Below are 23,569 nucleotides of genomic sequence, written 5' to 3' on the forward strand. Positions count from 1 at the left end.
ACTTGCATCTGTTAATCTATAAATAGTACAGCTGGATACAAGTCTATTTACATAGGAATTCTTCACTCAGTTGCAGTTCCTTAACACATTCATTGCTACAGTTTAATAATGCCTGTAAGGGATTCATTTCTATTTTGAGACTTGAGTGTGGATCTGCTTTGTTTTGTTTTTTACCCTCAAACTGCGTTAAGTCCCATTTATGTTATTTTCTGCAGGTATCTGGGGGGCAATTACATCACGGTAGTAGAGGGCTTGGAAACATTAGAAGAACTGAGAGAGCTACATGTTGAAAGCCAGCGGCTTCCTCTTGGAGAAAAGCTCTTGTTTGATCCAAGAACTCTTCATTCCCTGGCGGTAAGCATATATATGAATTTTCTGACAAGCAGTGACAATAGACCAGATGTCGGCAACCTTCAGCACGTAGCCCATCAGGGTAATCTGCTGGCGGGCTGCGAGACATTTGGTTTACATTGCCCATCCGCAGGTATGGCCCCTGCAGCTCCCAGTGGCTGCGGTTCACCGTTCCCAGCCAGTGGGAGCTGCGGGAAGCAGGGTGGGCGGATTACCCTGATGAGCCGCGTGCCAAAGGTTGCCAACCCCTGCAATAGACCTATGAAAGGAAGGTAGTGTGGATGGCTCAATATTTTGTATATTGCCTCCTTTTCCTTAGTTATAAGGGCTCCATTCAAGTAGGATCTGTAAAGAGTTGATTTTTTTTTCTCTCCATGTAACTTAGAAAATAGCTAGGAAAAAAATGGAGTGCCACATTACAGCAGAGTCCAGCCATCTGTTTGCTTGTTTATTTGTGGAATTTGTTTATTTATTTGCCTGAAGCTGAAGGATACATTTGCTTTATGCAGAAGAAATAAACAGTGAATAAGTTGAAAAGAGAGAAGGGATTTATCATAGAGAAGTCAATTATTCATTTCTTGAATCCAAAGCTTGCAAACTTTTTCAGAGGTGGCACTTAGAGTTAATAACCCAGCAGACCATGAATTTGGCAGCATTCTGGGGAAAATCCTTATGAAAAGATGAACAGTTTTTTCAGTCTGTGAAATATAATCAGGTTTTTCTTCAACCATCTTTAGAGAGCTGTCTTTTGTCCTTTTTGTACAAAGTTAATCACAGTGTCTATTTTTGCTCTTCACATTTGTTTCCTCTCCCATCTGTTCTTGTTCTCATGGCTGGAAACAAGGAAAGGGCCAGAAACATGAGCCCAGTCATCTCTCTATGGATTACTAGCTATTGTTTTGCTGACCAGCTGTGGTCCCTGGACCACTGTTTGGGAAGTTTGGGGTTATTAATTGTGTGCACAGGAAGGATGGTAGAGCTAAAACTTCTGCCCTTTTCTGAAATGCAGAGCTCACTCTTCAGATCAGGTTCTAGGAGGGATTTAGGTTTCTAGATTTGCACTGCTGAAAAAAACAATCAGCAGTCAAGCAATAATTAGTCCCTTTTCTAGCCTATATTTAAACATGCAAGTTCAATATGCCTCTTTCCAGTTCCTAAATGCATAAGTGCCTTTTTTTTCCTTTGACATAAAATTATACAGTATTTTGCTAATTTGGATAAAGGTTACCTGAACTACATTTATTTTGGGGATAGAACAGCGGGCTCACTATAGGTACTCCAAAAGAGTGTTCCATGATGGATTACCTCGTGTTGTTTTCCAAAAAGTTGCACGTTACTAAAAGGCCCAGGTCATGTTTATTCATTGTTGGACTCATCAAGAGGGTAAGTTCCAAAAGAAAGGCTAAGGCAATAGGACTGTGCATATGAGAAAGGTTTGTGAGATCAGGTCTGAAAGGAAGGCAGCATAATCTAGTGGTTAGAGCATGGAATGTGGGAGTCAGAAAATATGGATTTTAATACCAGCTCTTCTGTAGACTTGGTGTGTGACCATGGGCGTCAATTAACTTCTGTGTCTCAGCTCTGCATCTGGAAATTAAAGCTATTAATACTTATTGTGATGCTTTCATGGTCCTCTGGCTTGTGAGGCACCACTCTACCACCAGCCCTTAGCACAAAGAAGCCCACAGGCAACACAAGCACTTTCTTCTAGGCCTTGCAGGCCCCACTGTCACTCAGGTACAAATTGAGAGATTGTAAAATCTACAAGAGAGGAAAGCAACAGGAGGAAACAAACAGCAGTAGGTGCCCTATTTATGAATAAAGTTGAAGAATTAGTCTGGTATATCTTGGAGTGCAAAGAAACACAGGGAATCCTTCACCTGGGAGGCAAACTGACAGCTTGCACATGTTATGAAAAAAGAGTCACAGCCTGCTTAGCAGTGCATTGCAAGAATTTGGGGTGAGCAATACTTTATTAAACATGAGTATCTTGTTAATTAAGTTTAGGCTCTAGAATGCATTATAATTTTATTTTATATGTAACCTTTTGTTTCCAATACTTCTACTTGAATCTCTATTCTTTGTTAAATAAATATATGCTTGATTTCACTATAAATAAAACTAAGTGCTTTGAATTAAGCTGAGTGGTGATATAAAGTGAAACTGGTAAGCTGTTTCTTTGGAAGTAGTGGATTGGTGAATACTGTGAGTGTCCAGGAGGCTCAGGAGTTGGACACTCCAGGGAGATGCTCAGTGGGCTTGAGGTTGGAGTGTCCCTATCACTAACCTGCAAAGTAACAGCGGGGCCTGCAAGGCCTGGAGTGGAGTGCTGGTGTTGCTCGTGGCTGGTGGAGTTGGAGAACTGACCCCCATCAGGCATAGATGAGGCTTCCTCACGCTAAGGGCAAGTAGCAGCAAGTTGCCTTGCAATTCTGGGTACCCCCAGGAAGCGTCACAGCATACAATACACAAATGACGAGACAGGGAAATAAGTGTCTGTTACCTTCTGCCTGAAAGGAACATCTGCAAGGTATGTCACCCTCTGGTGACCTACCTTAACTCCAAGACCTCAAGAACATGATTTTCAGTATAGATACAGAGCTCCTTAATATTATCTACACATACATTTTGTAACAATTATAATGTCCAGGGGGCAACTGGCTCACAGTAGAGACTTCACATGCCACCCTTCAGTGAACTGTTATGCAGTATCAGACCCACTGGATCCCTGTAAAGCCTTCTGCACCCCGTGCTGTCTGCCAGTTGGCATCAAGAGTTCTTTGGGTCATACTTACCCACCTTTATACAGCACTTTGAAACATTCAAATTAAAAATGCTATATAAATGCTAAGCATTATATTATTAAAACAGTAGAGATACAACATTGTTGCAGGTTGACTTCATGACCCAAAATACATATCCTTGTGGGGACCCTCAAGCCCCTATACAGAGGACATGCACATCCAGCATCAAAGATTATGTGGAATATTAGACGATCCTGTGTAGTCTCATTTACACATTTCAGCCAAACCTTACAAAATTCACAATGTGCCCCTGCTGACAGAATTTTCTCAAAGGAATTACTATTACACTTTTGCAATGTAAGAAAATAATTGTATTTTTTTTCTTTTTTCTTCCAGAAATCTTTGTCAGTGTTGAATATCAGCAATAATAATATAGATGAACTGGGAGAATTAGCACTTCTGGAAAATATTTCTCATTTTATAGCAGTTGACAACCAACTTCACCATGTGAAGGTATTAAAAAGAATGTTTTTTTAATATTTCGTGTGAGTGAAATCAAAATAATCAGACTGATCATTATTATTAAGGTATTTTAATAGCCAGTTCAACATTTGTTTCATTCTAATAATTTATTGTGCCCCCAGTTATGGAGCCTGATCCAAATCAGATTGAAGTAAATAGGAATCTTTCCACAGACCTCAGTGGACTTCGAATCAGGCCCACAGTGCAAAGGCCCCATGGCATCAGAATTTTGGATTTGGCTTGTTTTTAACTAACTTGCAAGTAAATTTTACCACATTACAATTTTTAGTTCTCTGTCTTGGGATAACTGCCATAAATCTCCACATGTTAGTCAGCATTTTGAGTGTAAATGAGTTAAGGCAGTTCTTAGATATATGATCGGCTGGCCAGTGTCTCAGCCCTTCTTCCCATCTTCAAATTACACCAGATGTTTTATTTCTGCTAGAATATCATAAGAAGCAGTGGTCATGAAAGTGGCTACTGAATTTCTTTCCTTTGAAGACATGAAATCTGTAGAACCCATGCCCTTTTTGGAGAAGGACCATAGTGTCTTCTAAGCAAGAGCCCTTATGTTGCATAGTAGCATTTATAAAGAAATCTACATAATGAGACAGAAAGTGAGGTCTTGAGTGTATTTACAATTTTTTTTTTTTTGCTGCAGTGAATGTGGTTTAAATAAAATGTATTAAACAAGTTTTCTGGATCTATATGCTCAATAATACAGTTTATCTTCTCAGAAGGGATTTGCCTTGTCAACTGTCCTATACTTCTGTGAGATGTGATATATCCTCCCCGCAAAATTAAAAAAAGAAAAGAAAAGAAATTTAAACAGTATCTTGCCTCATATAGATATCAATAATGAATAACATTAACACATGAGACTGAAGTTGAAAGATGTGATGAACGTTTTGTTATGTCCAAACCTGCACAGGCTGGGGGCATCACAGGAGGGTACATTTTACATAAATGACTATAGAAGCACATTGCATGAATAGGTTTAATACATTTTACTTAGGCCATAGACATTTACAGCAAAGGCTAGTTTTCTTCTGAAATTGAGGATTAGGTTTTTTTAAACTGAACTAAATACTAAAGGCAACAATTCCAATTCTCTAAAAGGAATATATTCCCATCTAAATAAATAATCCACTGTTAGCCTTCTTTTTTATTCAGTAACTGAGAAACGAGAAAAAGAGGAACAGCAAGCCACATCTATATTATTCAATCCTGTACATATTGTGTAATAATATTATTCATACAAAACAACTAAAACTTACCTGGGAAGGAGAAGAAAATAAAAATAAGTGAGAGGAAGTGGTACATTTAATTAGTCAATCAGAAATTGAAGTTTGGAATATATCTTTACTTGTTTACTACAGCCGTGAATTTCATGGCTGATGTGGCTCATGTTATTCTGGAAACTATACTTAAAAGGATGGCACCTGATGTAATAGTAAAATGAATAGTAGAGGGTTGCACATTTTATTCCTTCTGTAGGTTGAGCTCTTTCTCCAGGCCAGTGACTCCTTGAATCCCTCCATTCCCACAAGCTCCATATGTGCTACCCTCCCATTTCCCTCTTTTTCAGGACTCCCTGCAACCTCCAACTTCATCCCTCATGCCAGGGGTTTCTCCCATTTACCCCCACCGTTATTATTTCTTTTCTTTCTGCCTGGGAAAACAATTTAAACTTTATTGGGAAGAAGGGCAGAGATGAAATGAGGAGTGTTATTGGCTGCCATCAAGCAGATAATTATAGACCTGGTGAAGCTGATTGGTCTGCTAACTAGATGCCATGCGCTCTGTGTCCAACCCCTTTTCCCCCCACCTTCTCTCCCCACCCCCATTTTCCCATGTCCAGTTTCCCATATTCGCCAGACTCAATGATGCCTAAACCGTTTATTCAAATTTTGGAATTGATTGGATGCAGCATAAAAAAATTACTGCATTCCAGACAAAGCCATGAGGTTGAGTCTAGAGCCTCACTTTGCCTGACCAGGCACTGAGACACTGACCACCAGATTGTGATATTCAAAAATTTAATCACAAATGTTCCTTTCCAAGGCAAATTGCTGTTTTCAAAATGATTTTAATCAATTCTAAAACAACTGTCAGATGTAAAATCAGCTTTCTTATCCAAAGAGGATCAGAGTGTATATGTAACATCAGGGTGTTCACTATGTCACTAGAGATTTGCAGCAGATTAAAGTCCATAGATTTCCTGCTTCTAAAATCATCAAGGAACTCTCCAGTTATACAGAACTGCTCTGTCATGGTCAGCATGAAAATGAAAGTTCTTCCAAATACATCTGTAGGAAGATAGCCAAATAATCAGACACCTAAACATGTACAGTAGCTATTTTAAGTTCAGATCCTTGATTGTTTACCTTTTTTAAAAACATACCATCATCATTATGGACAAATTACTTCTAAAAGGCTGCAATTTAAAATATATCTACGGGTATAAAGATGTGAAGCTTGACAATTTTTTCTATACTATAACAGGAAATGGCCTCTCAGCCACATCAGAACCTTTATATGGGAAGACACATAGTTTGGGACAGTTCTTTTACATTTATGTTATCACCCTTATTTTTCTCTCTATGACTTCACGGAAAATATTTTTGTGTAGCCTGTCTGGATGTGTTAAATTAGTTAGAGAGATAGAGACTTTAGAGCTATGACTCTCTGGGTTAGAAAAGGTTGAAGATAGGAAACAGTAGAAATATCATGTTAGTAATCCAGAACTGGAGTGAAAACAATCAGCTGCTAGGTTCAAATACTGCCTTTGAAATGACTCCTTATGTGGCATTAAGCAAGTCGCTTAACTTCTCTGCCTCAGTTACCTCTGTATAATGAGGCTAATAATAATTACTACGTATTAACAGTATTCCTGCTAAATCAACATGTCATTATTTAGTCTCAGTAGTCACACTTCTCTTTTCACTGGTGTCTTTTCACTGTTTCCTCAACATAAAAAAAAGTGAAAAGGAAAATAGATTTCAAGTCTTTACTGTATATTTATAATTTAAATCAAGTAACAACAAGGTGCAAAGATTTAGAAGGAAAATTAAAGTTGTACTTTCTCGCTGTGCAAGAGAGGGGGACAGCAAGAAGAGCAGGTAAGGAAATCAGGTATTGCTAGATGTTGTGGGCAAAAGTTGGAAACAACAGTGCGGGCAGAGGAGAGAGGGCAGAAGGCCTCAGAGTCTGTGCAGTGGTGAGAAATAACAGACAGAGAAGAGGAGCCAGGGCTAGAAAGCCATCAAGGATTTTGCAGAGTTTAATAGCAACAGTAAGAACATTAAGTAGTCTGTGCAGGAGAGGGAAATGGCAGTGGGAATGGAATAGTAGTCTGTGCAGGAGAAAAAAGTGAAAGGCATAACAGAACTAGGTGACATGAACCATCTCCTTTACACCCTTTTCACTGTAGTCTGAGGTTTGTCCAATATAACTATATCAATTATCTTTTTCTCTGAACATAACATTGTAGTTCAGTTTTGTTATGGGAGCATAATAAACCTACCCCCCTTCCCCACCACCACCTGTGCTGTGCATGAGCTCAGCATAATTGAGGATTAAGACTAATAAATTTATATGCTTGAAGTTTTGGACAATTAAGGGAATTTTCATTTTCATTAATAGACATGAGGGAACATGACCCTGTTTCAGATAAGTGAGGTTTGGATAATCAAATGTGATCTGAACTGCACTGACGGCAATTTAACAGAAAGACTTTAGATAATTTTCTTTAATTCTTACCAACCAACCAACCAACTTTATTGTTGTAAATTGCTGTACACTGATGCCAGGAAGCTGAAAATAAAAACAACAGACAAGCTAAAACTAACGAACAACTTTGATTTAAAAATCACATTTCTGCCTGAACATTTTCTACATACTATTATAAAAGTAATACCTAATATTCAAATAACTCAAGGCAATTAAAGAAAAATATATTTTCTATATTTTTTTAATTTGGATTATTTGACAGTTTTTCCCTTTCCTTAGTGTAGTTAGCTAATTAGTCAGTTTTCATTTTTGTTTTTGTGAGTGTTCTGACACAGCAACAGGGAGAAGAAAATCATTTTTAAGAAAAAGAAAATGTCGTTATAAAACCTCAAAACCTAGCAGGAGGGAGCCAGGTTCATGTACAGTACATGAAACTACTTACAGCTGGGTTTTTTTAAATTGGCTCACTTCTGATGTATGCTTAGCATGCCTTTTACTAACATTAGCAGCACTGTCAAGAGATACCTTAGATAACTACAATGTTAAAAAAGCTCTTTTTATCAAGAACACCTGGGATTCTTCCAAATTAAATATTTTTTAAAAAAATCTCATTTACTTTTTCCTATTTCTGCTTGTTTGCTTTTTTCATTTCTCTATGTCTGGACAATGAAAGTAAACTAGCAATTTCACTTTTGTTTCTAGTCAGGTTCACGCACACTACCAGGATGCTGTTTTGTTATGTTTGAGTGCAAATATTGAAAGGGATGTTTATTTGCTTTTTAAAAAACCAACTGTTTCAATTAGAACTTTACTAGGTGCTGGAAATAGTCTGTTGTTTTTATAAAAACTTAAATCTACAAACCTTTATTTTGAGAAGAATATGACCTAATGTCTATGTAAATGTTATGTTTGATATAGAAAATACTGAAAAGACCTATATAAAACCATCTGTATGTTCAACGTCTTTAATTTATTCAACCTCTGGCCATTATTGATTATGACAAGAAGATATCAAAAAAGATGAATTCATTCACTTCACAATTCAGTCAGGAACAAGAGAAAAATTATAGATTTTTTCTCAAATAGATTATGACAGGTAGTCAGAATGGTGACAAATTGCTGTCTGTAGATGTAGTTAGGGCAGCTGAGCTAGACATTTCCAATAAAAATTGGAGCACACTGGTCAAATACTAGTCCTTAAATGGCCATCATTAATTGTGAAGAAGGTTATTGCCAGTACTACAGCAGCCTACTGAGGCACTCACACCTCCTATATGTGGAATATAATTTGCTCTTCAATATTTTGTAGCAGACCTCAAAGTGATAGCATGACATGATCATTTATCAAACAAGAGACTGCCCAGAAAAGTGTCTGGTCCCTTTAGTACAGTTTATTGAAAGCTGGAAAGTGAAAGCACTTTATTAGAGACAGGAAGGCAATGAACAACTAGAGCATATCGAAAGGCTAATCATATTTTAGCACAGGATTAGTGTGTTCTTAGATAAACATACACTAGACTGAGTATGTTCTGGGTCATTTATCTAGTGAGTAACTGCTCATGAAAATCTACAGCACTCTGTGCATTCATCAAAGTGTAGCAGTTTACATGTTATGGTTTTAAGTAATATGCAGTTTTGTGTTCTAAAAACTTATATTAATTGAATTAATTATTTTAAAGGGAAATCTAATACTTATTAAACATTTGTCAAGACAATGGCTGATTGCCCAGATAAGAACAAAATAATAAATTGTGCTGGCTAAATATTTTCTTTCTAAATAAGCCCAGGCAAAAATGTCTTTTTCCTAAAGTTATTTAACACTTGTTTGAGGGAGAGGGGGTATACACTGAATCTACTAAACAGTTATGTTATCACAGTATCATGCAGACAGATACGGATAGAGTCTTCCTTTGTAATTAATGTTATGGAACTAACAACGTTTCCCTAGGTGGACTGTTCCCACATGGGAAGTTCCACAAGAAGAAGGTTCTGTGTCTCCATACTGCAGCTGTCCCCTCTTTGGACTTCCTTCAGCACTCACTCTATCAGCATGGCTTCTCTGGGAACTGTTCTCCCCTGGGCTTCCCACAGGCTGATACTCCAGATCTACCCTTAAACAGTTCCAAACTATGGAGTGGAGAAGTGGGTGTAAGCATTAACTTACCTACAAAAGTCCCATGAGTTTTTGTTGGGAAGGAGGAGGTTCATGCTGCCTTTTCCTTTGTCCCCTTGTTCTCTACCCATGAATTCTAAACCACATGGTACACCTACAGAGGGGCTTTCATCAGATTGGGAGGAGAGTGGAATGATGCAGTAGAGTATCATCTTCTGCATCCCCCATGGATTTAAGACCCCTCTACTCTCAGAGACAGAGTAGATAATGGTGCATATTGTTATTAATTTTGCAGTCTGAATTTGAACTTGGATCAGCAGATATTTGACTTTTGCTATCAAGCCATGAAAACTGTCCAAATTTTCTAGTTTATGAAATGCTCATCCTCATTCAACAGATGTTTCTACAACTATGGTACATCAGTTCTAGTATTATCCACCCCTTCTTTTGCTCTCATACGTAGCCTTTAGGATCTCCTCTCAAATGCTCTATACAGCCACATACTATATGGATTCATATTCAGAGTAACATTGGAAGGAAATTTTGGGCCATGTGTATTTCAGAAGGTAGGTTCTTTGAATAGAATGGAGCAACTTACTAAGCACTTATGAATAGCCTTCAAATCTAGTTAACTTTAATATATTGAAGTTAAAAGACAGAAAAAGTTTGATCTAGGTCATATTGCCCTTGATTTACCAGACAGAAACCCAGACTGCAGAAAGGTATATTTTAAACATTTCACTATTTGGGCCAAGAATGTAACTGGCCACCCACAGATATGTAGGGGAGTTACTATGTCTTGTGTAAATTATATTTTTCCAGCATGATTTGCCAGATTTTAGTTTGGTTTTTTTTAATCAATTTTTGCATGAAATATCCACTGTCCTATGAATTTCTGAAGCCTGGACAGGTAGAATTATATTTTAAGGGCCTTTTATGATGCAAAAGGCTGTATATCTTCTCCTCCTATGTGTGATATAAAAATATATGCATACGTTACTCACATTATTGTCTTCTTGACTGGCTTTTCTCCAGTGTCTGGCATTTAAAAGTATGATGGCAAAGACAATTGCCTGCAAGTAGCATTATTATATCCTAAAAACAGAGGATCTTTCTTGTGTTCAGCTACCAAGTGCTAACATTTTTGTTGCCTGGCGTCAGGACCCTATTCTATGGTCTTCCCAACTAAGCCAATAGAAGTTTCCATGCTCTCCCACAAAAGAAGCATGATGAAGATAGACCAGATTTTATGCATGTCCATAAAATACTGGTTTTCAGGCTAGAATTCTCAGCTAGAGCCGTTGTCGGACCTGAGCTTTCCTGTCATTACTGATCACTGGTGCTCTGAGTTAGAAAATCTTTAACACCTCCAAAAATGCTTCTTCAGCAATCAATTTTTCCTGCATGAAAATAGGGTAAGCACTAGGTGGAGGTCTATAGACTTATTCAGATAAAGTCTCTGCTCTATTTGGCTTTCCAGAGACACTGCAAAATCAACCAAAAGAAACTTCTGCCATCAGCCAGAGCGTTTGCAAAAATAGGCTGAGAGTGTATGGAAATCTGATTAGACAACATTAGAGCGTGGACTGAGCATTTACCGTTTAAAATGATAGACAACATCTTACAGTTCTAGGATAATGAATGTTGTTGTTAGCACCAAGTCCGGTACAAGCAAAGCAAAACCATGGGACTGGTAACCTAATACCTTTAAGGAAAGATTTGACCTACAGCTTGTTGCATTCCCCACTCTCTTCTTGACCCAGAGTCCCCTTCTGTTACAATATGTCTGAACCAGTCCTACTTAGTACTGTTGCTTTCTGGCTTCTTTCCATAACCATATTCCTCCCATTTGGAAGCACCTCAGCTAGTTGAGGATTTTTATCATAGGAACTAGTGCTAGACAATTGTCTTGGGATGTGAATTTGACTCTAGGGAGGAGTGTCAGAAATAAAGAATCAAAACCAACGGATGATGATTGGCATGTTAGCTTGCCATCACTCACTTTGTATTTGATTGTAAATGTTTCTGTCACTGCTTTCCTATTTCTGTTATGTAAAATACTGTGCTGTCATACAAAGCCCCAGTCCTACAAACACACATATACTTAATTTTACCCCCAGAAGTCCAAAAGAAGACTTTTCAGTGACCAGCATGATTACTGAACTCTATCATCTACAGTCTCAAGATAAAGCAACAGTCTTGTTTTTTCTATTTTCTTCTGTTAATTGCAGGATTTGGAGTTTGTATTGAACAAATGGACCAAGCTATGCAGAATGGATCTTAAAGGGAATCCTGTTTGCCGCAAACCAAAATACAGGGACAGGCTTATTATACAGTCAAAAACTCTAGGTAAAAGGGTATGGTTAGAACACTTTCCACTTAAAAAAAATAGTTGGCACGTTATCTATTTTTGAATTACAGAGAAACGCCTATGAAACCAAGTAATGTCCTCCACATTAATGTCAGGTGGTAAATATAATTTTTAAAAGCTATTGTACAAGTTATATAGTTTAAATTGATTAATAAGCTAAAAAAAACCCTGTTGCTTATTATGACTCAACTTATTATTAACAACAAAAATACAGTTTACTAAAAAGGAGTGATACTATGGCATATCCATACAATTATAATTCGGGCTTTTCTGTGTTTGTGGTCCCAAATTAGGCAATACTGATTTTTAAAGATATCTTTCATTTTTTTCCCCTTGTAGCATTACTGCAGGGTAGAGTTAAGGTAGTTTGGGTGTCTTAACTGTGCATTTTATGTTGATGCTTCTTACATTGATGGAAGAGGTTTTTCTGTTGATGTAGTTAATTCACCTCTCCAAGAATGGTAGTTAGGTCAACGGAAGAATTCGTCCATCAACCTAGGCATGTCTACATCAAGAGTTAGGTTGACCTAACTACGGCACCCAAGGCACGATATTTTTCACAGCCCTGAGCAATGTAGCTAAGTTGATCTATTTTTAAAGTGTAGACCAGGCCTAAGTTGTAGTCAAACAAGATACTTAATTTGGAAATGTGGATGGAGTCAAATCATGCTAGAACTGTGGGTCCTACTGCACTACAGAGTGAGTGAAGTTATGATAAAGGATCAAATCGTGCTTTCTTACATCATACAGGTGGCCCCAAGAGGTCAGTGGGAGTACTTGATGAGTAACACAGGCAGGTTTTGGTTGCAAGTGTGTACTTCCTTATGCCCATATAAATGTATATGTCCTGCATAAATGTATGCTCTCGTTTTAGACCCCTCCACTCTCAGTATCACGTCTTAATTTGGATATCAAACATTCTCCTTGCAAACCATACAAATAATTGATAGTCTCTTTCCCATGCATTTGAAAACTGCCATGTTACACATGCAATTCATTTCTTTATGAATAATTTTCAAGATATAATCTATCACTTGATCTCTTTTCTGACAAAGTTAACTAAAATGTAAGCAAGTTTTGGCAAAAGGAAACATATCAGTGTACATAAGATATTTAATGGTTTAACCTTTTAGTTGACTAACTTTATTATGAAAAGTGTGTGTGTGTTTTCCTTTTTCCTCAGAATCCCTTGATGGGAAAGAAATAAAAGAAATGGAAAGACAATTCCTAATGAATTGGAAAGCATCCAAAGCCTCTAGAAAAAAAAGCAAGGAAGAGAGCATGACAAATGAGTATGCAGCTTATCCACATTTCTGTAAGCAAACTAATCAAGTACTCCATTACAATATGATCATTTACAACATTATAACAACCCTAAAATCTTATCTCACAGCAAAGATGTTGGAAACAAACTTCAGGCTGAAGATTGGGCCAAGATGGAAGGTTCAGCTCTAAATTCATAGATTCCAAGGCCAGAAGGGACCATTGTGATCCTTCCGTCTGACGTCCTGTATAACGCAGGCCATAGAACTTCCCCAAAATAATTAATACAGCATATTTTTTTTAAAAACATCCAATCATGATTTAAACAGTATTGATGATGGAGAATCTTTCATGATTGTTCCAATAGTTAATTACTCTCACTGTTTAAAATCTATGCCTTATTTCCAGTCTGAGTTTGTCTAGCTTCAACATCCAGCCATTGGATTCTGTTGTATCTTTCTGTGCTAGATTGAAGAGCACAATACTAAATATTTATTCCCCATGTAGGTACTTATGGACTGCAATCAAGTCACACCTTAACATTCTCTTTGTTAAAGTAACTAGATTGAGCTCCTTGAATTTGTTGCTGTGAGGCATGTTTTTTAACCCTTTAATCATTCTTGTGGCTTTTCTCTGAACCCTCTCCAATTTATCAGCTTCCTTTGAACTGTGGACACCAGAACTGGACACAGTATTCCAGCAGTGGTCATACCAGTGCCAAGTATAGAGATCAAATTTCCTCTCTCTTCCTACTTGAGATTCCCCTGTTTATATATGTAAGGATTGCATTAGACCTTTTTGCCACAGCATCATACTCAAAGCTCATATTCAATTGATTGTCTGCCATGGCTCCATAATTTTTTTCAGAGTCTTTGCTTCCCAGGATAGAACCCCCTCATTGTGTGAGTATGGCCTACATTCTTTGTTCCTAGACATATGCATCTATATTTAACTATATTAAAACACATATTGTTTGCTTGGGCAGAGTTTACCAAGCAATCCAGATGGCTCTGTATCAGTGACCTGTCCTCTTCATTATTTACCACTTCACCAATTTTTGTGTCATCTTCAAACTTTAGCAGTGATTATTTTATATTTTCTTTCAGGTCATTAATAAAAATGTTAAATAGCATAGGACGAAGAACTGATCCCTGTGGGACCCCAACAGAAATACATCCATTTGGTGATGATTTCCTGCTTACAATTACATTTTGAGACCCATCACTTAACCAGCTTTTAATCTATGTAATGAGTACCATGTTAATTTTATATTGTTCTAGTTTTTTAATAAAAAGGTCATGCGGTATCAACCAAATTTGTAATCTCTCATCAAAAAAAGATATCAAATTAGCTTGACAGGAACTGTTTTCCATAAACCCATGTTGATTGCCATTAATTATATTACTCTCCTTTAATTCTTTATTGATCAAGTCCTGTATCAGCTGCTCCATTATCTTGCCAGGATCGATGTCAGATTGACAGCCTATAGTTTCTTGACACAACATTATCTTTCTTCTAGTCTTCTGGAACTTCCCCAGTGTTTCAAGTCTTATTGAAAATCAACATTAATGGTCCATTGAGCCTCTCAGCCAGCTATTTTAAAACTCTTGGATGCAAGTTATCCAAATTTGCTGACTTTAAAATGTTCAGCTTTAGTAGCTGCACTTTAACGTCCCTTTGAAATACTAGTGGAATGGAAAGAGTGCTATTACATCATCTGTTTTTTCCCCAACTACAGAACAGATATATTTACTGAACACTTCTGTCTTTTCGGTATTATATCCATATCATTTCCATCTAGTAATGGACCAATACCATTGTCAGGATTCTTTTTGTTGCTAATATACTTAAAAAACTCTTTCTTATAGTCCTTAACTCTGCTGGCCATAGGTTTCTCATTGTGTCCCTTTGCTTCCATATCAGTTTCCTGCAATTCCTAACTCCTGATATATATTCATTATTATCAACTTCCGCTGTCTTCCATTTTTATATATTATTTTTATAGCTGGCTTTAATCCCCCTCTAAATCAGATTGGTATTTTCAACCAATATGGCCTTTTTCTTCAATTGTGGGATTGTGGCTTTTTGGGTATGTAGTAAAATGTTCTTAAAGCAATTACCAATTATCATTCACATTTTTCTGATTAAATTCTTCCTCCCAGCTGATTTGGCTCCTAATTGTTTTTAGTTTTGTGAAATTGGCCCTTTAAAAGCACCAAGGATATATAACTGGTCTGGACGTAACTCTGTTTGCACATTATAGTCATCATCAAGTTACCATTAATTTTTAGTTCCGTGACCAGTTTTTCCTTTATCTATCAAGATGAGGTGTAATCTAGAATTCCCGTGTGTTGGCTGCAACACATTTTGAGTTAGGAAATTGTCATCTATAATAGTTAGACATTCCAAGGATGTTTTAGTACTGGCACGTATTAAGAGTTGTGGTGTATAGCAGACATCAACCAACACCCCATCTTTTGCTTATCTATTAGGACATTGATCCATTAGTTTTCGAGATCATTTTCTTCTGCATTATCAGTGACCTGGAAATGGGTAATGCCATTTTTGACAGAGTGCCATTCCACCTCCCCTTTTGTCCACTTAATCCTTCCTAAATAGGTTATGACCATTGATTTTTAATATTCCAGTCATGGGAATCATCGCACCAGATTTCAGTAATACCAACTAGATCAAATTTATGCTCATAAATGTGGAATCCACTTCTACTTGTTTTTTACCAAGGCTCCTATCATTAGCATATGGGCAATTAAATAATTTCTTCTCCTCATGTCCTTTGGTTCCTTGATTTAATTTTGTTCTAAACATCTCAATTTTGTGCTGAGTGCTCATATTCTCCCTCTTTTTATCCTCCCCTTTTTTTTATGAGTTTAACACCTTCTTGGTGACTCTAGCCAACCTGTCCCAGAGAAGATTGGTCTTGTTTCTAGTGAGGTGGATGGCTCCATTGGAAGCCATCCAAACTATACAGCTCCCTCTCCCTATAGAAGGTGGACCAATGTTCCACAAAGCCAAATCCCACCTACACCACTTTTCTAGCCAGTGTTTCACTTTCAGAATCTTCTGACTTTTCCAAAAAATATTGCTTTAATGTTGCTCTTAATTATTTTGTTACATAACCTGAATGTGTTTGCGGTATTTTCCATAGACAGTGCTTTCCATATGCTGTTTTCCATTTTCAGTAGTTATAAAGTTTGTGGCACCTTATCTTTAAAGCTTTAGTTTATTATTTGTACATAAAAAATATTACAACTTGCAAGCCATATAACAGTTAGCCAAATGAAGTCATACTTTGACTTGAAATATTACATTAATACTTAATTCTTTGTATCCTGCAGATGACTTTGGAACAGGCCATCCCATTGTTCCTGTTTATTACAATCCTTCTGGAAAAGGAAAACCAAAATTTGTTATTTTATCTGAGCTACATAGGTCTCCACATAACAGAGAAGAACCTCTGCAAAGACCCCAGGAAGGAAGTAATGTTAATGTTAGCAAAAGAATCAGGTATGTTCCTAAAAGATCCTGGGTCCAATTCTGCTATGTACACTTGTATGGCTCTCACTGAAGTAGTTGGAACTAAGGGTATGACTACACTATGAAATTAGGTCGAATTTGTAGAAGTCGATTTTTAGGAAGTGACTTAATACAGTTGATTGTGTGTGTCCCCACTAAGCGCATTAAGTCAGCGGAGTGCGTCCACAGTACCATGGCTAGCGTCGACTTTCAGAGCGTTGCACTGTGGGTAGCTATCCCACAGTTCCCGCAGCCTCCGCTGCCCATTGGAATTCTGGGTTGAGCTCCCAATGCCTGATGGGGCAAAAACATTGTTGCAGGTATTTTTGGGTGCATGTCATCAGTCGCCCCTCCCTTCATGAAAGCAATGGCAAACAATCGTTTCACACCTTTTTTCCGTGCGGGCGCCATACTGCATTCAGCAGATGGTGCAGCAGTAGGACTGCTAACTGTCATAATCGAACGACCACTTCCGCTGCCACTCTGCTCTCCTGCTCTAGCCGCAGATGGTGCAATAGGTCAGAAAAATTGGTCTTCCAACCACTGCTTCCGCTGCCACTCTGCTCTCCTGGTGGTCTCGCAGGTCCTCTATATGACCGTCGTCATCCACTGCTTCCGCTGCAACTCTGCTCTCCTGCTCCTATCTCGCCATACCACAGCAAGCGTGCAGCCCACTCAGCGCAGCTAACGGACACAACTGCTCTTGTGTCCTAGCAGCAGACGATGTAGTAGTCTGCAAAACTGGTCTTCCAACAACCACTTCCACTGCCACTCTGCTCTCCTGCTCTCCTGCAGACACCATACCACTGCAAGCATGGAGCCCGCTCAGATCACTGCAGCAGTTATGAGCATTGTAAACAGCTCACGTATTATCTTGCACTATGTGCAGAACCAGAACCTGCAAAAGCAGGCGAGGAGGCGACAGCACCGCAGTGACGCGAGTGATGAGGAGATGGACACAGACTTCTCTCAAAGTACAGGCCCTGGCAATTTGGACATCCTGGTGGCAATGGGGCAGGCTCATGCCATGGAACACCGATTCTGGGCCCGGGAAACAAGCACAGACTGGTGGGACTGCATAGTGTTGCAGGTCTGGGATGATTCCCAGTGGCTGCAAAACTTTCGCATGTGTAAGGGCACTTTCATGGAACTTTGTTACTTGCTTTCCCCTGCCCTGAAGTGCAAGAATACCAAGATGAGAGCAGTCCTCACAGTTCACAAGCGAGTGGTGATAGCCCTCTGGAAGTTTGCAATGTCAGACAGCTACTGGTCAGTTGGGAATCAATTTGGAGTGGGCAAATCTACAGTGGCGGCTGATGTGATCCAAGAAGCCAACACAATCACTGAGCTGCTGCTATCAAGGGCAGTGACTCTGGGAAATGTGCAAGTCATAGTGGATGGCTTTGCTGCAATGGAATTCCCTAACTGTGGTGGGACGATAGATGGAATGCATATCCGACCACCTTGGCAGCCAGTACATAAACCGAAAGGGGTACTTTTCAATGGTGCTGCAAGCACTGGTGGATCACAAGGGACGTTTCACCAACATCAACATGGGATGGCCGGGAGAGGTACATGACGCTCGCATCTTCAGGAACTCTGGTCTGTCTGAACAGCTGCAGCAAGGGACTTACTTTCCAGACCAGAAAATAACTGTTGGGGATGCTGAAATGCCTATAGTTATCCTTGGGGACCCAGCCTACCCCTTAATGCCATGGCTCGTGAAGCCATACACAGGCACCCTGGACAGTAGTCAGGAGCTGTTCAACTATAGGCTGAGCAAGTGCAGAATGGTGGTAGAATTTGCATTTGGACGTTTAAAAGCGCACTGGCGCAGTTTACTGACCTCAGCGAAACCAATATTCCCATTGTTATTACTGCTTGCTGTGTGCTCCACAATATCTGTGAGTAAGGGGGAGACGTTTATGGCAGGGTGGGAGGTTGAGGCAAATCACCTGGCCGCTGATTACACACATCCAGACACCAGGATGCTTAGAAGAACACAGCAGGGTGTGCAGCGCATCAGAGAAGCTTTGAAAACCAGTTTCATGACTGGCCAGGCTACTGTGTGACAGTTCTGTTTGTTTCTCCTTGATGAAAACCCGCCCCCTTGGTTCACTCTACTTCCCTGTAAGCCAACCACCCTTCCCTCTTCGATCACCACTTGCAGAGGCAAAAAGTCATTGTTGTTTCAAATTCATGCATTCTTTATTAATTCATCACATAAATAGGGGCATAACTGCTAAGGTAGCCCGGGTGTGGTGGGGGAGGAGGGGAGGAGGGAAGGACAAGGCCACACTGCACTTCAAAACTTATTGAATGCCAGCCTTCTGTTGCTTGGGCAGTCCTCTGGGGTGGAGTGGTTGGGTGTCTGGAGCCCTCCCGCCCCCGCTTTCTTGGGCGTCTGGGTGAGGAGGCTATGGAACTTGGGGAGAAGGGTGGTTGGTTACACAGGGGCTGCAGCGGTGGTCTGTGCTCCTGCTGCCTTTCCTGCAGCTCAACCATATGCCGGAGCATATCAGTTTGATCCTCCAGTAGCCTCAGCTTTGCATCCTGACTCCTCTCCTCTTGTTCCCGCCACCTGTCCTCTTGTGCGTCCCTCCTGTCCTCACATTCATTTTGTGCTTTCCTGGACTCTGACATTGTCTGCCTCCACACATTTTGCTGAACTCTTTCAGTGCGGGAGGACTGCATGAGCTCAGAGAACATTTCATCATGAGTGTTGTTTTTTCGCTTTCTTATCTGCGCTAACCTCTGGGATGGAGATGATAGGGAGAGTGTTGAAACATTTGCAGCTGAGGGAGGGGAAAAAAAGGGAGAGTAGTATTTAAAAAGACACATTTTTTAGAGAACAATGGGTAGACTCTTTCACCGTGAACCAAGCTGTTAACATTACATAGCACATATGCTTTTGGTACAAGGTCGCATTTTGCCTCTTATATTGAGGGCCTGCCAGTTTGGTGTGAGAGATCATACATGCAGGGCCGGGCAACAGAATTCGGCTTGCAGGCAGCCATGGTAAGCCACAGTCTTTTGGCTTCTTTAACCTTCATAACATGTTTGAATGGTTTCAAACAGCAACACCCTCATTTCCCATACCAAGCACCTGTTGGGTTGGGCATTTAAAAGGAGGGGCTGTGGTTTTTGGGTTAACGTGCAGCACAAACCCAACTAAACCCCCCCTCACACCCAATTCTCTGGGACGATTGCTTCACCCCTCCCCACACCACATGGCTAATAGTGGGGATGATTTCTTTTCAGCCACAAGCACACAGCCCAGCAGGAACAGCCACCTCTGAATGTCCCCTTAATAAAATTCCCCTATTTCAACCAGGTGACTATGAATGATACCACTTTCCTGAGGATAACACAGAGAGATAAAGAACGGATGTTGCTTGACTGCATTCCAATAGCTGTACTGGCCGAGGATGCATCCCAAGTCTTCAGGGCAAATTAATCATTAAACACGCTTGCTTTTAAACCATGTATTATATTTACAAAGGTACACTCACCAGAGGTGCCTTCTCCACCTTCAAGGTCTGGGAGCCCTCCTTGCGAGGGTTGGGAGGGTATTATCTCCAGGGTGATAAACAGTTCCTGGCTGTCGGGGAGAACAGTTTCTCCGCTTGCCTGCTGTGCGTTACCCTCCTCCTCCTCATCATCATCATTGTCTTCGTCCCCAAAATCCTCATCCCTGTTGCGTGAGACTCCCTCCTTGCAGGAGTCCATGAAGAGGGGTGGGGTAATGGTGCAGGCACCCATTAGAATTGCATGCAGCTCATCATAGAAGTGGCATGTCTGGGGATCTGACCTACAGCGGCCGTTTGCCTCTTTGGTTTTTGGTAGGCTTGCTCTGGGTCCCTGTTATAGCCTCTGTCCTTCATGCCCTTGGAGATTTTTTCAAATATTTTGGCATTTCGTCTTTTGGAACGGAGTTCGGATAGCACGGATTTGTCTCCCCATACAGTGATCAGATCCAGTACCTCCCGTTCTGTCCATGCTGGAGCTCTTTTGCGATCATGGGACTCCATGGTAACCATGGTAACCTCTGCTGATGAGCTCTGCATGATCAGCTTGCCTTGCTGGCCAAACAGGAAATGAAATTCAGAAGTTCATGAGGCGTTTCCTGTTTACCTGGCCAGTGCATCTGAGTTGAGAGTACTGTCCAGAGCAGTCACAATGGAGCACTCTGGGATAGCTCCTGGAGGCCAATACCATCGAATTGCGTCCACACTACCCCAAATTTGACCCAGCCATGTCAGTTTCAGCACTAATCCCCTCGTCGGGGAGAGTACAGAAATCGATTTTAAGAGCCCTTTAAGTCAACAAAAATGGCTTCAGCATTTATAATGGTGTTAAATATATTAAAAAGTTTTTTTAATTTATAAAGGGGGTTGCACTCAGAGGCTTGCTATGTGAAAGGCCAGTACAAAAGTTTGAGAATCACTGTTTTAGACTGGGCACTGAGTCCCACTGTGTAGATAGAAAGATTAGCCTAAATAATTTTTCATTGTCATTAATGTGAAATACAGAAAATTAGATTTTGTGCTTGCACTGACAATTTTGCAAACTTCAGTATTTACAGTTCTAATAAATATTGTTATTAGCCAAGGCTAAAAAATTAACCTAAATAATCTATACAGAAGCCCCTGGAACACCATAAGATTGGGTCCCTAATCCATGAACCATTGGAACTCATTTACAAAACTTTTCTTAAACATTTCATTAATATATTGTCTCATACTATAGAATTAGAATTTATAATCCCTATTCCATTATAAGATATCTTTGAGATATAATGTATCTTAATTAAAACTATCTTTCCTCAAAAAGCATTTTATCAAAAAAAAATCCGATTTTTTTATTTTATTTTTTTAAATAATTGATTTTTATCCACCCTGTCCCAGACCCTTTGAGTCTGGTCTGCAGAGGTAGCTAGCTGAACCCCCAGAGTCTGATTGGGTCTTTCCACTACCCCATCAGACATGGGTATGCTGGGGTTGTATGAGTTTTGTGGAGCCAGAGAATCTCAGAAACCCTACTGGAACACTTTGAATTCAGAATTTCTCCCTTGAGCTGTGTATAACTCATCCAGGACCCAAAATCTGGTGAAGAATTCATTCACAAGAACCTCTGCTACTGTCACAGCATCTTGGTTCTTTATTGGGTAAACTTCAGACCATTTTGTGAAGTAGTACATAGTTATATTGATTGCCAGCCTCTGTTTCAGGCAGGGGCCCGAGCACATTGACAGCAGTATGCTCTTTTGGAGCCCCCACAAGATACTGGACCGATTCCATGACAAAACTCTTTGGCCAGAAATGGAAAGAATGTGCTTGCAACAAAATGGAATGTTGTGGCATCGACTTGCGTTCAGTGGAGGAATGGACGAGGACAAGCCGGACAAAGGTGACAAGATACTGCTGCACAGGGGTTCTCCCTATCGTAGGGGGACTCTTCTCTGCCATACAAACATCATATTTCTTGTATCAGTTTTCTACATCCTGTCTGCATTTCATCCAATAGAAATTTTCTCTTAGCTTGACTGGTTTTTGCAACCTCAAAATGTCCAGCAGTTTTAAAATCATGACATATCAGAACCTTCTTTTTCAATGTATCTGGTGCAACCAGCTAGTACCTGTACCCATTGCCCATTGTTTTTTCCCATCTCCTGTACAATAGTCCATCTTCAAACTCCAAGCTTTCTTTCTGTGACCAGAAAGCTTTTACTGTGGTCTGTGGAGATACTATATTCCAGTGTGGCTACCTTTGCCGAATGATTTTCCAATCACACACTATCCTGATGTCAGTATCCTCTCTTTGGGAATCATTTAACTGCTCAGAAGTCCATTCTTGCAATTCTGCATCCACTGTTCCAATGGATGAACCAGGAACATTTGTACTGCAAATTATAAGAGGAGAGGAGACAGACATCTCTTCCTGAACACACTCGTTCCCTTGAGCAACAAACTCCTTGTTATCCTGTAAAAGTAGCAAAGAGTCCTTGTTATCCTGCTTAGAGCAGAGTTTGCAATTAGCCTCTCAACAAGGCCACCCGGACAAGGGTGACTATTACCATGCTTGTTCCCAGGTTTGTGTGTAATTCTGAGATCATAACTGACATTTTTCCAACCACATGGCAAGTTGTCCCTTAGAATTCCTGAATCTAAAGAGTAATTACAGGGATACATGGTCTGTCTTGACCACAGATTTTCTTCCATACAAATAGTGATGAAAAAGTTCTTTAGATTTAAGCACAGTCAGTAGTTCCTTTTGGGTGGTGCTATACAGTCTCTCCAGAGAACTTAAACTTTTGCTGTAATAAGCCACCACCCTCTCAAGTCTTTTATGTTCTTGTGTCATTACTGTCCCTCAAACGGTAAGCACTAGCATCTGTATCCAATATGAATGGGGGGGGTTGAAACAGGTACAGTCCACTCTGAAAATATGAAATCACACTCTGCTACCCACTGAAATTGTTTTCCTTTTTCACCCAACCTACGCTATGGTTTTGAAATATTGGCAAATCCACAAATAAACCTTTTATAATAGGAGCCCTACAAAACTTTGCACATCTATGAGTGTCTGGACATTTGACCAACTTTGTACAGTCTCAATTTTCTTTTTGTCAGTGGAAATTCCCTCCTCAGAGATTGTGTTCCCAAGGAAAATTACCTTTTTTTTTTTAAAACAACTCCTTTATTTGGATTCATACTGACAGCCTTAAGCTTATTACAGACTATTTGTAAATGTATCAATTCCTGCTCAAAGATTTTAGTATGCACCAGAGAGGGGCATACCATGCCGTATGCTCTCCATTACCTTCTTAAATGTGGCTGGTGAATTACACAGGCCAAAAAACATCACTTTAAATTGCCAGAGACCTTTTTCTTTCTGTAAAAGCACTTTTTTCCCTGTTGTTTGGATCCATTTCCACTT

General features: G+C 39.7%; 1 protein-coding gene across 8 annotated transcripts in view; it reads left to right on the plus strand.

Moving 5' to 3' along the window:
* The window catches only part of PPP1R42 (protein phosphatase 1 regulatory subunit 42), a 53,889-nt gene that overhangs the window by 7,356 nt on the left and 22,964 nt on the right, over window positions 1–23,569 (plus strand). For all 8 annotated transcript variants that reach the window (XM_045006362.1, XM_045006364.1, XM_045006366.1 and 5 more), the window contains 5 exons: window positions 216–354; window positions 3,492–3,608; window positions 11,694–11,811; window positions 13,017–13,148; window positions 16,453–16,621. In XM_045006362.1, the coding sequence (XP_044862297.1) occupies window positions 216–354; window positions 3,492–3,608; window positions 11,694–11,811; window positions 13,017–13,148; window positions 16,453–16,621 (675 nt within the window). The remainder of the gene's footprint in view (window positions 1–215; window positions 355–3,491; window positions 3,609–11,693; window positions 11,812–13,016; window positions 13,149–16,452; window positions 16,622–23,569) is intronic.

The sequence above is a fragment of the Mauremys mutica genome, chromosome 2, assembly GCF_020497125.1.
Source record: "Mauremys mutica isolate MM-2020 ecotype Southern chromosome 2, ASM2049712v1, whole genome shotgun sequence".
Classification (NCBI taxonomy): Eukaryota; Metazoa; Chordata; order Testudines; family Geoemydidae; genus Mauremys; species Mauremys mutica.